A 13,556-nucleotide genomic window follows, 5' to 3' on the forward strand; every position below is an offset into this window, starting at 1 on the left:
ATTTCTTAAACAGCAATTCTTCCCAGTAATGCCTGTTTCTCTTTACTAGATCGTTAGTACAATGGCATCTACCATTAACAGATCTTGAAAAAAGTCCAGGGTCTCAAAGCAAGCCACTGAAACCAAAACAAGGGGTTTTAAATAACAACAACAAAATAATTGTTAAAGAAAGTGCTACTTACAGAATGGAGCATGTAAGGGAGCAACTTGACACAAAAGCTTTAAACATCAAGCAGAAAACAGGTGAAAAGTGCTGGAAGAATAATATGGTTAGTGTAAATGAACTTTTGCATCTTCACAAGGGAGCTGAGGAATGCTGTGCACACTAGTGAGGCAAAAAGTTTTGACAATCATCTTGAACTTGATAATGCAAATTGTCTAATAGACACTATAGATTCCTTCCAAGAAGCCAGAAGGAAATGTGTCCTGATTCATGCAATGAACACTTAATCCATTTTAAAGATGTAAGAAACAAAAAAAAAAAATCTACTTCTAATATTTGTTTGGTACCATTTTTAATTTTTTTAGACATACCACTGGAACAGTGAGAATATTTATGTAGAAACCCTTAAGTGCCAAGTGGTGTGCATATGCGGATATGGCCTTGTATTCATTCTGACAAGTCTACAACCCAACTAGACAAGAGATGGACAGGAGTAAGAAAGAAAATCTCACAGCTTATGGGTCACAGTCTGCCTACAACGTGTATATTTATTGTCACAAAACATTTCCCCTTTTTTCCCAGCTACTTCAATCATTCTGCATTTTCTGCTGACCCCACTTTGTCCTCAACTCTGCACTCAGAAACAAACTCAGGAGTCACTGTGTACACTTTCTGCTTTTGAAAAGGGAAGTTGGTGGAAAGTCAGTGGAAAAGCAAAACAGCCTTTGTTGGTAGCTCATGCTGTGAGCAGCAAAAGCAAATGCTGGTTCTTTCGTACCTTAGACCAAGAGTTACTAAGTTGCAATAGTACCTATTTGTATACCCCTATTTCCAAGGCAATGCGAAATACACTATTACAAACTAATATACACTGTTACTATGGTAATAGGTCCTCTGCCTTTTAAGAGCCAAAAATAAAATAATCACTACTTTTTCTGTCCTAGCATTCACAAGGATTAAACATTGGCTGTTCACACTCCAACTTCTCCTACATAAAATGAAAGAGCAGTGTTGGCTCTTGATGGGCAAGGGGACAGCCACTTCGCCTCTGGACAACAGCTATAAAACAAGAGCGCCATAATTTTCTGAACAGCGTCTCTTCTGAGCGAGTGGCACAGACACAGACACTTGCTGCACGTGCACTTCCATTATCATCTTGGCAACAACAACAAAAAAAAAAAAATACAGCCAGCTATATTAAGATGCTGGCAATAACCTGAGCAGTTAGGATACTCTAAAGTAGGCAGAAGTCTTGCCCAAGTACATTTCAAACAAAAGAAATAGAACACACTGAAAAAAATACTTTTGCTTCAGTCTCTCAAACAATTTATCTCTCCAGTCTTCACACAGCCATAGAGATACCCCCAGAAGACTGGGACAGAATGGCACTGCCTTCAACCAACTTCTTCAGTGGGAAAAATAAATCTACTCCATGAAGTGTGGATTAAGCCACTGAAACAGTCTTTAGTACCCTCCATAACCTCCTTTTCCTCTCCTTCCATTAAGCTATTTCAGAATTTAGTTTCAACTGACATTGAAGACATACCTTGACAGTAAAATTTATGTTCTATCCTTGGTAGGAAAATAGTGGCATCTTCATAATAACCTTAACTAATGTCTACTTAATCAAGAGTGGCATTTCTCAAATGGTGGTAAAGAAAATTGTCAGGCACTCCAAATTACACATAATTTGAAATAAATCATATACAGAGTCTCAAAAATGCAAATAAATTGCCTGGTAGTTAAAGCAACTGGAATTAAGGCACACAACCAAAGCATCAAATCAGATTCACATACGTATTCTCATGTAGTTTTTTATTATTCAGTTATTAGTATCTATGACTTACTTTAACTGCTCCCTTTAATTCTCTTGATTGGAAATATGTCTGTGCCAGATTCCAAGTATTAGTTTATTCCCCTCAATAACCTGAAAATTGAGAAGGGCTGTATCAGATTTTTTTTCCACTGTTTACCACTAATTACTCAGTCAAAAATCTGTTGCATATTTTGTTCAGGATGGGTTTTTTGTCAGTAACTGAGACTTCTTTAGAAGCAGTTCCCTACAGTTTAAATTCATTATCTGTTGCTAATTAAAATGATCTGTTTTATTTGTCACAAAAGAAAATTCTATTACACAAACTAATGAGCTGCAACCTTCAGTAACTGAGAGGATGTGTTTACAAGCACGAACACTGAATGTCAGTGTCAATCAGGTCTAATTGGGATTAACCTTTAAGTATTTACTACTACTTATAAGCCTAGGTGGAATTAGAGGGAAGCACAGTCAGCAAAGTATGAGTAAACCAACAGATGCAAACAGAAACAAACAATGTTAGAAACACTTGTAAGTATAATGTACTACTTAAATTAACCTAAGTAAACTGTGAATTACAATTGGGTTTCTGATTTTTTTTTTTGTTTTGTTTTTAATTTGCCTATAAGGTATCTTGTAATTTTATTAATATTAAAAAATTTTCCCCCTAGACAGGACCAGTGAGAAGCAGGAGATTAATCATTAAAACAATGTCTTTCATTGCTTTGGATAAACTTTGTATACCTAAACATACACAGCTAGCAAATGTACTTAACAATTCCACCACCTGTATATATACAGGTGCTCCCTAGAGAACCAGATCAGGCTAAGCATGCAAGTCTGAGTCTCTAATCTGATTTTCATGGGTGATAAGCACTGCAGTTACTGATGGACTATAGGAATAGCTGTGGATCATCATGACCTCTGACAATAAAGCCAGTAATTCAGGAGACTGATTTGAAATATGCAAAATACATAAACTTAGGCCAGTTTACTTAAGCACTGGCAATTTCCAATTAGTTACATTGCAATTCATGTTGAGGACATTGTATCTGAGCCATTTTTTCTCCTAACTATCTGCTATTAAAAATGGAGACACATCCTACCAAGCTAAGCAGCAGTAAAGAGTGCATCTTACAGCTGGAGATTTAATTAATTTGGTCTTCTGTTTGTATCAGTATATCACCATGGCACTAAAAACCACCAGCATGCTGTATGAATGTCTTACCAAGAAAGTTTTGAGTGGATTTTTTTTCTCCCTTTGCTTAAAAAAAGGATAAAACAAAATATTGGTTTGATTTTTCTAGATTAAAATAGGGTACAATAGAAAACAGGACACGAATTTGACACCAAGTAAATTAATTCCTCTCCTATTACAAGAAGACTCAAAAAACCCCAAAACAAAACAAAAAACCAAACACCCAACCAAAGCCCTCTGGTTTATTAGGGCATAAAAGTCTGTACTTTTCAGAAGACTTAGACTGTGGTCCATTGAAATAACCAGCCTCTCCTTCAGGACCTTCTTTGAAAAAAGTCAGAGACATTATTTTCATTCTGTTCTTGTTAGTTCCTGAAGGAGGAGAGCCTCTATCGCTCCTTCACAGGGTAAGAATGGGACTTGTGTTGTTTTAATGCTTTGGTTTTTTGAGAAAACGAGGAGGGAAGGGGATTAAGAACAAGTGTATTTGCTCAGTACACAAGAATATCTCCAGAACAGATGCTTCTGTTTCTATAGTAACCACAACAACATAAACACAAATTTTAACAAGATTCACAACATTTTTGTGCACGTTATCAAGGAAGATTTAACTTCTTGATTACATGTTCCGAAGTCTCCACTGGCTCTCAAATCTTAGGATTTCAATCTCCAAGAACAACCATGTACTGCACACAACAGAATGAGTACAACAGGCAAGTTGTTTAGAAATTATTTAATTTACAAATGCATACATTGCTTCTTAAAACAACTGTGGTGCAAAATCTCATGAATTTTCAGTTGGTTGCATTGATGTAAATTGTCTTTTTAGCTTCATTTACCCTAGGAAGTCAATTTCTCCAGTAATGCTTCTATTCCTTTTACATTTTTATTCAGCTTCAACTTTGGGACAAGCTTTTTCAGTCCTTTTTTGACTGTATTTGCCACTTCTTGTTCAGTGCTCCGAAGAAGGCTACAAGAAACAGGAAAAATCCAAGCATGTCAAAGTTCAGCATGTAGGTCACAGGAAAATAAGCTGTCCATGCAAGGAGACAATAATGATCTAAGAATCTGTCCTGAACTATATATTCTTCCACCACTTCCTATTAGAAAAAGATGTAAAACTTCCCAGAAAGCAGGAAACACCAAGTGAGAACAGAATAAACGCAGGATAAATCAGACTGGAAGGAACTTCAGATCCCTACACAAAGCAGGTTCAATGAGTCAGATCAGGGCTCACCCAGCTGGCGCTTGTGCCGCTGCCTCTCACCCTCCAGCCATGCACATGCTGCTGTGAAAAACCCGGCTCTCCTCCCTCCAGTGCTGGTGATGCTGTTGAGTGCCCTCAAAGATGTTCCTTTTCCCAGCTGAATCAGCCTCTCCTCCCAGGCCAAGAGATCCAGCCCACAATTACGTTGGGCATCTTCCACTAAACTCACTCCAGTTGTTGATGCCTTTCTTGTAATGGGGGCCCTGAAACTCGCTGCAGTGAAGTATGTCTAATACACATCAAGTACTTTCACTATTGTAATTCCGTGCTTCCCTTAGTGCAGGACTACAGAGCCTTACCAGTTCTGTTCCTTTTTAGGTATTACTTTTGGAAAATAAACCAGCTGTCCCAGATAACTTTTTTTCTCCAGAAACAAGAAAATTCATTGTAAGATGTAAAACATTATTAGGAAAGAAAAGCTTCTGCACTATCCTGATCAACCTATGCAGTGACTGTCCTTCTCCCCTTCCTTCGGGTAACAGTGAAATGTTATTGGAATATAATACAAAATCAGTAGAGGTAATGGCACACCTAATTTGCTACTTCAAAATGATGAGTAAATACTGCCTAAAAAAACCCCAAAAACTTACTGTCTTCTACAGCCAGTGTGTACATCCAGCAATACAGAACAGAATTACAAGTTGTACTGGCATGCAAATAAACTCAGACTAGAAATAAACTTTAACACCCACATACTGGTACCAAGCAGGCTGCATGATACTACAAGGCTTTACAATCCCTGGGATTCTTCCAAACAGCTCCCATATTTGCAGCTACCTCAAAGTTTGTTTCTTGTCTACATTTTAAACAAGAATTAGACATGGCAAGCTGAACTGAGTAGGAGAGAAAAGGAATTAATGTAGCTTAAGGTGAGATTTAACTTTTGACTCCCTAGGACTCCAAGTCCTGTGCAGGATGGCAACACTACTGGCAGTAAAGCATGGGATGCCCATCTGACAATACCACTATTTTCAGCTACTTTATTTCTAGATTTATTTCTATGACTGTGACTAACAAGTTACAGCAGCAACCTCTGTTACACTTTTAGCTACAACAGTAGTATTTAATAAAGAGGCCTCCTTTAAAACTGAATTCAGCATAGGTGAGGGTGATACTTTTTTCAGCTTTTCTGCGAGTCACATACCCCTGATAACAGCAAGAAAGTCAAGAGTCCTGACAAAGGACATGCTGAACACATTAGTACTTAACATAGAGAGATTCATAGAGTTGACTAAGAGCATACAAAGGAGCAAGCCCCTCTGGACTGCATTTTGAGTACTTCTAAAAATGAACTTCATCTGCCAACAGCTATACATGTGTGATAGGGATAAAGGTGAGGAGACCTGTAGGTTGAGACAAGAACAATTTAATAATTACAGTAAAAATAAAATAAAGATAATAGTAAGAGTAATAATGATAACAACTATATCTACCTATCTATCTATATGAGTGATGCAGAGTACAATTGCTCACCACCCGCTGATAACGATCCCAGAGGAGTGAAAAGGAACCCCAAAACCAAAATCGCAATCCCAGAAAAGCGAGCCTGAGCAATTCCCGAGAGAATCCCCCCCCTTTCCAGTCAATCCTGGTTAATATACTAAACATGATGTAATGTGATGTAGAATATCTTACTGGCATATCCAACTGTCAGTTCTGGGTTTTACTAACTACTACACTTTTCTTCTCCACTCCCCCCTTCCAGTCCTCTGTTCTTGGAAACTGCCCAAGCACCACATTGTTCTCATAACAATCCTCACTGAAACCAAACCACAGCACTTTCTAGCTACTAAGAAGGAAATTAACCCTATCCTAGCAAAAACCAGGACAACATAAAAAGCTGCTTTCAAACTTTTGGTATCCACAGGTATTTCAAGACACTGTATCTTTAATACAGAACATCTACATGTCTGATAATACAGACAAAAGACCAACATAGTTTTGGGCATTTTTAAATTATTATTCTCAAAGTTCTTCTAAGACCTGCTAAGCAGGCACCTATGTATTTTGTGGATATAATTTCAGAGGTTACAGAAATGACAAATGGAAATCAATAAGTCATTCAGTGAAGTATGTTTTTATCCATTTTCTACCCTGATGAAACATATCACTGACAAATTAAAAAATACTGAGGTCAGATGTACAAATGTAAATAGATCAGCATTCATGTCATTCAAGTACTCACAACACTTTATTTACACTAAGCTGGACTGTAATGTCTGCAGAGAGCCCTCTCATTACCTTAGGACTCTTCATGCTTGTACGAGGTCAGAAGCAGGCCACAGAATTTTTCTTATAAAATAAAATTAAATGCAAGTAGGGCAATGAATGGAGAGGGTCCAGAGGATACCAGCTAACTAAGCAATGAAGCACATGCCATGAACTGCTTATAACTGACGAATAACCTTAAATGGCTAGAAAGCCAAAAATCTTCAAGTGGACTGACTGGGTAATTCTGAGTTTCAAATCTGCACATAAGTGACAGATGGCTTCTGAAAGCCACAACAAAGCAAACAAAAAAATCAATCATAGCTTCAGGGAGAACTGGTAGTGTTTGAAAACTACCTCTGTCTGAGCAATTTGAGCTCCTTTATGACAAAAGAAGCATCTGGATATTTTTTTAATTTTTTTTTTTTAAAACTCCACAATTAATTTATGTAAAAAAATACTGCAGTTATTATCTATACCGGACTAAATTAAATTTATCATTGCTGTATGATTTAGGTAACCTCTTGACTTCAATACATGCAGTTAAACAAATTTGAGATAAATGACTATGGGTTAGCAAGGTAAACAGGTATCACATGAAATGGAACAGAAGTGGTGGTTATGCCTGTGTGTTCTCAGCTGCCTAAACAAAAGGGCATCATGTCTGAAGAGTCATCAAGAGAAATTCAAACGACACAGGATTCAGGTTTAATTAAAAAAAAAAAAATCCAGCAAACACACACTCTTCCTCCGTACTTTTATCTCTTTCCTGTTAGGTGAGTTTCACTATTGATGAAAAACATTGGACTGAATCTGGGAGATAAGCTCCTCTACTTGGTAACAAAGCAGACTTGTCGAAGCCCCACCCTGCAGTGCCATGAGTAATAGCAGAGACAGGCAAAGACTGACATTCCTCACAGGTTTTTCCATAAAATACATGGCTCCTGTGCTGGTTTTTGCTAATAAGCAATTACTAATTTCCTGTTTTTTTTTCTTAAGTCTTCAAAACCTATTAAGAGACTGGTGTCACAGTGACAGCCAGTTATTAAACTGTTATACATGGAAAAAATTCCACTAATTTACTGCACAATTTATTTGGGCAAACCAAATAGCTTAGTACATAAACCAGCAACACCACAGGTTAAATGAATCTCCTCAGCCTTGACTTATGGGAAAAAAGTCCAAGCACACCGTCACTGTCAACACACTGTCAGTGAATAAGCCTTTATAACAAATCTCTACTGAACATCTGTGCACAGGATCAGATAACTTAAAGGCATTAGATGCATTTATCAAATTCTAAAGGCCTGTTATGAGAGGCAAAGAAAAAGTGCTATTCTAACAGCTGCACAATCTTAACAGCCAGATCCATATGACTATTATGATGTTGCATAAACTGTTTTTTATCTTGATTGCAATACTCTTCTACTACCAATTCTTCTCACCAGTGCTTTGAATGATAATGACTAAGTAAAGTCAGAATTAAACTCACATTAACTAAGGGAAGTCCTATGAGCGAAAACAGTTTTTGCTTGACCTTGCAAAAGAGCATGAACATCACAGCAGCCTCACTCTAAAGTCACGAAGAGCAGAGATAGAAAGCAAACAGCAAGGAGTCTAAAGTAACTCTAGGAAAGGGAGAAGTGAGACAGAAGAGAGAGAGAAGAGGTTTTTATTTTTTAAAATCATGCTCGTTTTTTGAACCGTTTGCTCATGTTGTCTCAGTGCAGGTCTATAGGGGGAGCAGCAGTGCAATGCTGACCCAGCAGTTTCAGAACACAGACCACACACTTCGGGCTAAAAACAAAAGCTTAAAAGCTTTTGTCTATTCCAAACACTTAAAAGCTTTTTTTTAAAAGCACTGACAGGTAGTTACAAAGTGAAAATAGCTATAATTAACACAGCTGTTTATATCTGATAAAAAAAAATATTAATGTTAGTCCCATTCTTGTGTGGTCTTTTTGATCTCACTAGTTGCACAGTTCACTGCTTTGAAGCTGTGGGCCAGTTAGCTCATCACAAGCTTTTGCATAGTCTATTCCAAACACTTTTCTACTTCAGTATTAGACATACTTAGGCTCCATAATTCAGGCATCAAGACAAAGCAGTAAGTTACAAAAAAAAAAAAAAAAAAGAATAATTTTGTGCTTGTAAAACAAGACATGGTAGACACAATTTTAAAAATAAGATTGATCTTTAATCTTAATATCTTCCAACATTGAGCTACTTCCTAGTGCTGCAAAAGCCTGAGCTCAAGAAACAACCTATGGCAAATCTGGTTTGAATTTTTCCAGCAACCTGTTCCTTCACAGACTTACCTGTGGCATGAAAGACAGTACACATTGAGCAAAACATGTCATTTTGCTGGTACAAACTTCAACTTATGTTCTCTTAGCTGTTCAAGAAATTAACACTGGAACCTAATCAGAAATAGCCATGTGCCTTACATACCAACAAAGAATAATGGCACCTCGATTTACTTCTGCCCAGGTCTTCATATTATCAATACCAACATGTTCTACCAATGTTCTTCCAAAGCAAACTGTAAAATGCGGGAAAGGGGTCAGGAGAAGAAAAAAAATTAGACAGGATCTTCATACAAAGAAGCCCGTTAAAAGTTCTCTGCAGCTGTGATTTAATCAAATAATTTTTAGCCACCAAGTATTCACCAAGTTTTTCTCTCACAAATGACTATTCAATGCAATTAATAGCTTTATAGATGTTTGACTACTTCCAAGTACTGGTTAAACTTGGACTAGAGCAGCACTGTGTGACAGTTTACTAGTATAAAGCAGACAAACTCTGTTACTTTTTTATAGGGTGTCAAGGGCTATTCATGTCTTAAAGAAGGCATCCACTCCAAAGAAAAAAACTTAAGAACGATATCAACACAAGAGATAATTATATGCAATATACTAATATAAACACATCTCTGCTGAAAAATGCTATATTTTTAAGCATTTGACTCTACGTTGAAGAAACAGAATTTGCACATATGAAGTGACTTAAAACTTCAGAGCTAACCCTTTACTGATGAATGAAAACCACTAGGAACCTTGTCTGGTTCAGCTGTAGTGATGCTACAGGGCTCTACTTCTTCAGTAGCTTTGGAAACTTAAGTTGACTTGCAGATTCATTACACTAATGGCATATGCAAATGGAAGAATGTAGGCTGATCTCATGCCCCCAGCTGAACTTGAAGAACTGAACTTCAGAAAAACTGCTCTTACAACTTGCATGCTGTGCAAACTTAATCTGTAAGCAACGCAAAAGAACCCAGCCAACCCCAATGAAGTCCAACCTCCAAACAAACACTGAAGCTATTTTTCACTGTCACTTTAGATCATAATTCCACCTGAAGAACAGGTCAGTTTTTATTCAACTTGTTCCCTACATGATTTGGTTGGTTTTTAATGCCAATTCCATAAACTCAGAGCAACAGTTACAAATGGCACACTCTTTGGAGGAAAACAAAGAAACCAAAGGGAATAGCTTGTGTTTAAAATGGGAATTGCACAATGTTAGCAGAAATAAATCCAGATATCAACTCAGGCTAGTCTCTGAAAGAAACTCATATAAAGCCTCCCATTTGCACATTTTAAATCATTCACTTGAGAAGTAGAAAAAGTGTCTCCTTTCAGAAACACTTAATAAAGCCCTACTCTTATTTTTAAAGGAAACAGTGGATAACTGAATGTAGTAAGAAGAAAAAAAAAAGTTTAACAAGGCCTGATAATTCTACAAAGGAAAAAAGCCCCCTATACACAGAGAAGTTCCCTCCAGATTATTCTATGCCACCCCCACCTCCCTTCATTTTTTGAGGTTTTTGTATGAGGAAAAAGTAATCTCTATTAGGATATGGTGATTCACACAACAAGATTTTACAGTTATGTAATAAAATAAGTTTAAAAGCTAAATTAAGATGAGAACATCTGTGCCAAATCTCTGCCTTCTGGGATATAAAATGTCCTGTAGCAAAGATGTCCTATTTTTGTGCATGAATTATTGTAATAACAGTTATAAAGCATTAACCTGCTAATGAATATAGGAAAGATTACAGTTTGGCTCACAAGCACTAATGAAATAAGTCTTCCTGTTAGAAAGACTTTAATTTTTCTATTATTATGCTTTAAATTGATGTGTAATTTAAGAAAGCTATCAAGACATTTTAAGCACACAGTAAACCCCCAACACAAAAAACCAACAGACCAGTACTTGCTTTGCAAAAAATTCAAAACATATCCTTGGTATTCTGTTCATCTAAAAGTTCACAACATTAAAAAGATAGAAGCGAAAATCTTAGAGGGCATATTAAATTTTCCATATATTAGTATATTCAAATAAATAAATGCAGCAATCTTATTTTAGGTAAGATAACTCATTACTCTTTTTGATCAAATAATTTCCAACACACCTTCTTTTCCACTCTCTCTCATTTTTTCATCTTGCTCTATTAACCATTTCAAAACTAGATGGCCTGCTGGATGCTCTGCAATGTGAAGCTTTAAGGGGGAAAAAAACCCAAAAACAAATTAGTTAATGATGAAGTTTCAAAACACAGTCAGATGTCTGTCTATAAATATTCCCACTTGATTCATCCACTCTGCCCTCAGACACCACATAACACTGATCCATTCAGTCATCATCAATGCAAATATGAAGAAGTTTGATGCAAGTAAATGAATATTTAAAATCACCAGTTTATTTTTTTATCACCTTTCCTGTAACATCTAAGTTTCAGTAATATAAACCATATCAACCAATGGTTCATTCACCCCTTCAAGGACTTATGATTAGTGAGGAGAATCTCTTGGTCTAGCTGCCTCTACAAGAACTTCCTGACCTTCTACATTTTCAGACTCGGAAATTCACTACAGTATGGTTCACAGAATATCACAGAAAACATCAGTAGTTCATGTAAAGCTCTGTAAAATGCATATCTTAAAGAAGAGGAAAGACAGAGCAAATTCAGCACAACTACGAAGATCTAGTGGTCCTTTAACTTAAAAACAGCGTACACTGCATTTTTCTAGTCTACAGACACATATCTGATTGAGTTTAACTCAACAAAATAGAGGAAGGGCACAGTCTGAGGAGAGGGCGATACTGTAAAGACAAACAGCTATTATTAAGATCTTTCCTTGCACGGAGATACACGTTCCTAAAAGCTAACAGACTCTATAATTCTCAGTGTAAACAGTTAAATGAACTATTAAAATTTACTAACTGCTTGATTGCATAATGCTAACATTAAAAGACAGCCTGCATAACATGACTGCGTTAAACACTTTTCCCACGAAGTGTTTAAAGAAGTTCTGAAGATCCAAGATCATGAAGTACCTTGCTCTACAACTCAGATGAAATGCTGGCTGAAGCTACTAAAAGAAAATGTCAGAAAACAGAGGCCATATCTAACATGTAAGTGCTTTCGGGGCTGTATGTTGAAACCTTACATAGAGGAAAAAGTGAGCAGACTTTTAGTAACACAAAATAAGCAAATGCTCTGCAAGACCTCAGCATCTTGTCCTCTGTTACATTACCTGCCCATCACAGCCGCCTGGAACCATCTCTTCTGCTGCTAAATTAGCAATTGCATCTAGTGCCGGCTGGATGTCACCAAGAGCTGTTCTTAAGATGTCAGCAACTAAGACAAAGGTAGCTTTGTCTGTCACTACTTCTTGGGTATGTTCTTGCAAATATTCTAGCAAAGGTGAGGAAATGGCTTCCAGGAGTTCACGGCGGCGGAGTTCAGTATTCTTTTTACTGATGAAAGAGACAGCACGTTACTGTAGAACACTTGCTCTGTATGCACATCAAGGAACAAGAAATTGAGAACATACATGCTATTTGAGACAGTTATGAGTTATTGGAAGATCAAAATCAAGTATTATTATTCCCTCTGTTTTACATACAACTAAACATTCGCTGCACATACATTTTAAAAACACACAGAGTGAGAAAGTGTATGGTGTTTAAAGCTGACTGCCAGTAAAACACATAGGAGTTTTTTGTTAACAATAATAATTTAGTCTGTTTATTATTTTCTATTTATTGTTATCTCAGCTACTGAGATGTATTTATTAAACAGCTCACTAATCATCTAAAATTGCTCCTTCTTCAATGTCAATACCAAAGACTGAATTCCAATTAACAATTTGTATTTTTATTGCTAGATTTTCAGATAAACTTTTATGCAACTCAAAACAACAATAATTCATATTAAAAATTTTCCGCTATGCCAAATTGAATTTGGCAAGTTTAAACAAAGAACACACCACAATTTTTGCCCTTTACAAAGGGAGTAAACTGCTGATCACCAACTAATAAACTGCTGGTCAACAGTAATCATATATGAACGTCAAATGAAAAATGCAAAAATAAGGACTACAGACTAACATATCTAATAATACCCATGTATTAATTACATATATTTACATTACTTATGTATAATACAAAGAGATGAAATTAAACTGATCATGACAGAAAGTGTGAACTCTTCTGGACATAACCTTCATATCCAGAGTTACCTATAGGCATTTCCATCTCCCTGTTGCAGAAGTGTGACGATTTCTGGCACAAAATGTGCAGGGTCTCTAGGACTCAGCAAGTACAACAAGACCTTCTTTCCATATTTGTTGTTTATTATATTGGGCAAAGAAGCATTTATTTCCTGTAAAAGTAAATAAACAACATCAAAACATTAATGAAATAATAGTTTTGAGTCATCAGTAATTACTGATTACTTTTCAAATGCAAAGCTTAGGAAAGGAAAACTAGATGCTATGAATAAGATTCCTATCTGCTTATGAAAATAAATTTTAAAAACCGCCTCTAATCAGAAAGAAAGTTTGGAGAAGTGAGAGACATAAAAAACATTAAGGTTTAAAATGTGTTAATCAGATGCATC

At 36.4% G+C, this 13,556-nt stretch overlaps 1 protein-coding gene across 1 annotated transcript; it reads right to left on the reverse strand.

Annotated features, from left to right (window-relative positions):
* Positions 1 to 3,895: 3,895 nt before the first annotated feature.
* LOC104520710 (pumilio homolog 3-like) lies at positions 3,896 to 13,325 on the reverse strand (the record flags this gene model as incomplete). Its single annotated transcript, XM_010162483.1, has 5 exons — positions 3,896 to 4,144; positions 9,101 to 9,191; positions 11,064 to 11,151; positions 12,190 to 12,412; positions 13,177 to 13,325. Coding segments are annotated over 5 exons (681 nt in total), but the record flags the coding sequence as incomplete, so codon positions are not given.
* Between the last annotated feature and the right edge of the window lie 231 nt (positions 13,326 to 13,556).

This window comes from Antrostomus carolinensis, unplaced genomic scaffold (genome assembly GCF_000700745.2).
Source record: "Antrostomus carolinensis isolate BGI_N321 unplaced genomic scaffold, ASM70074v2 scaffold54912, whole genome shotgun sequence".
Classification (NCBI taxonomy): Eukaryota; Metazoa; Chordata; class Aves; order Caprimulgiformes; family Caprimulgidae; genus Antrostomus; species Antrostomus carolinensis.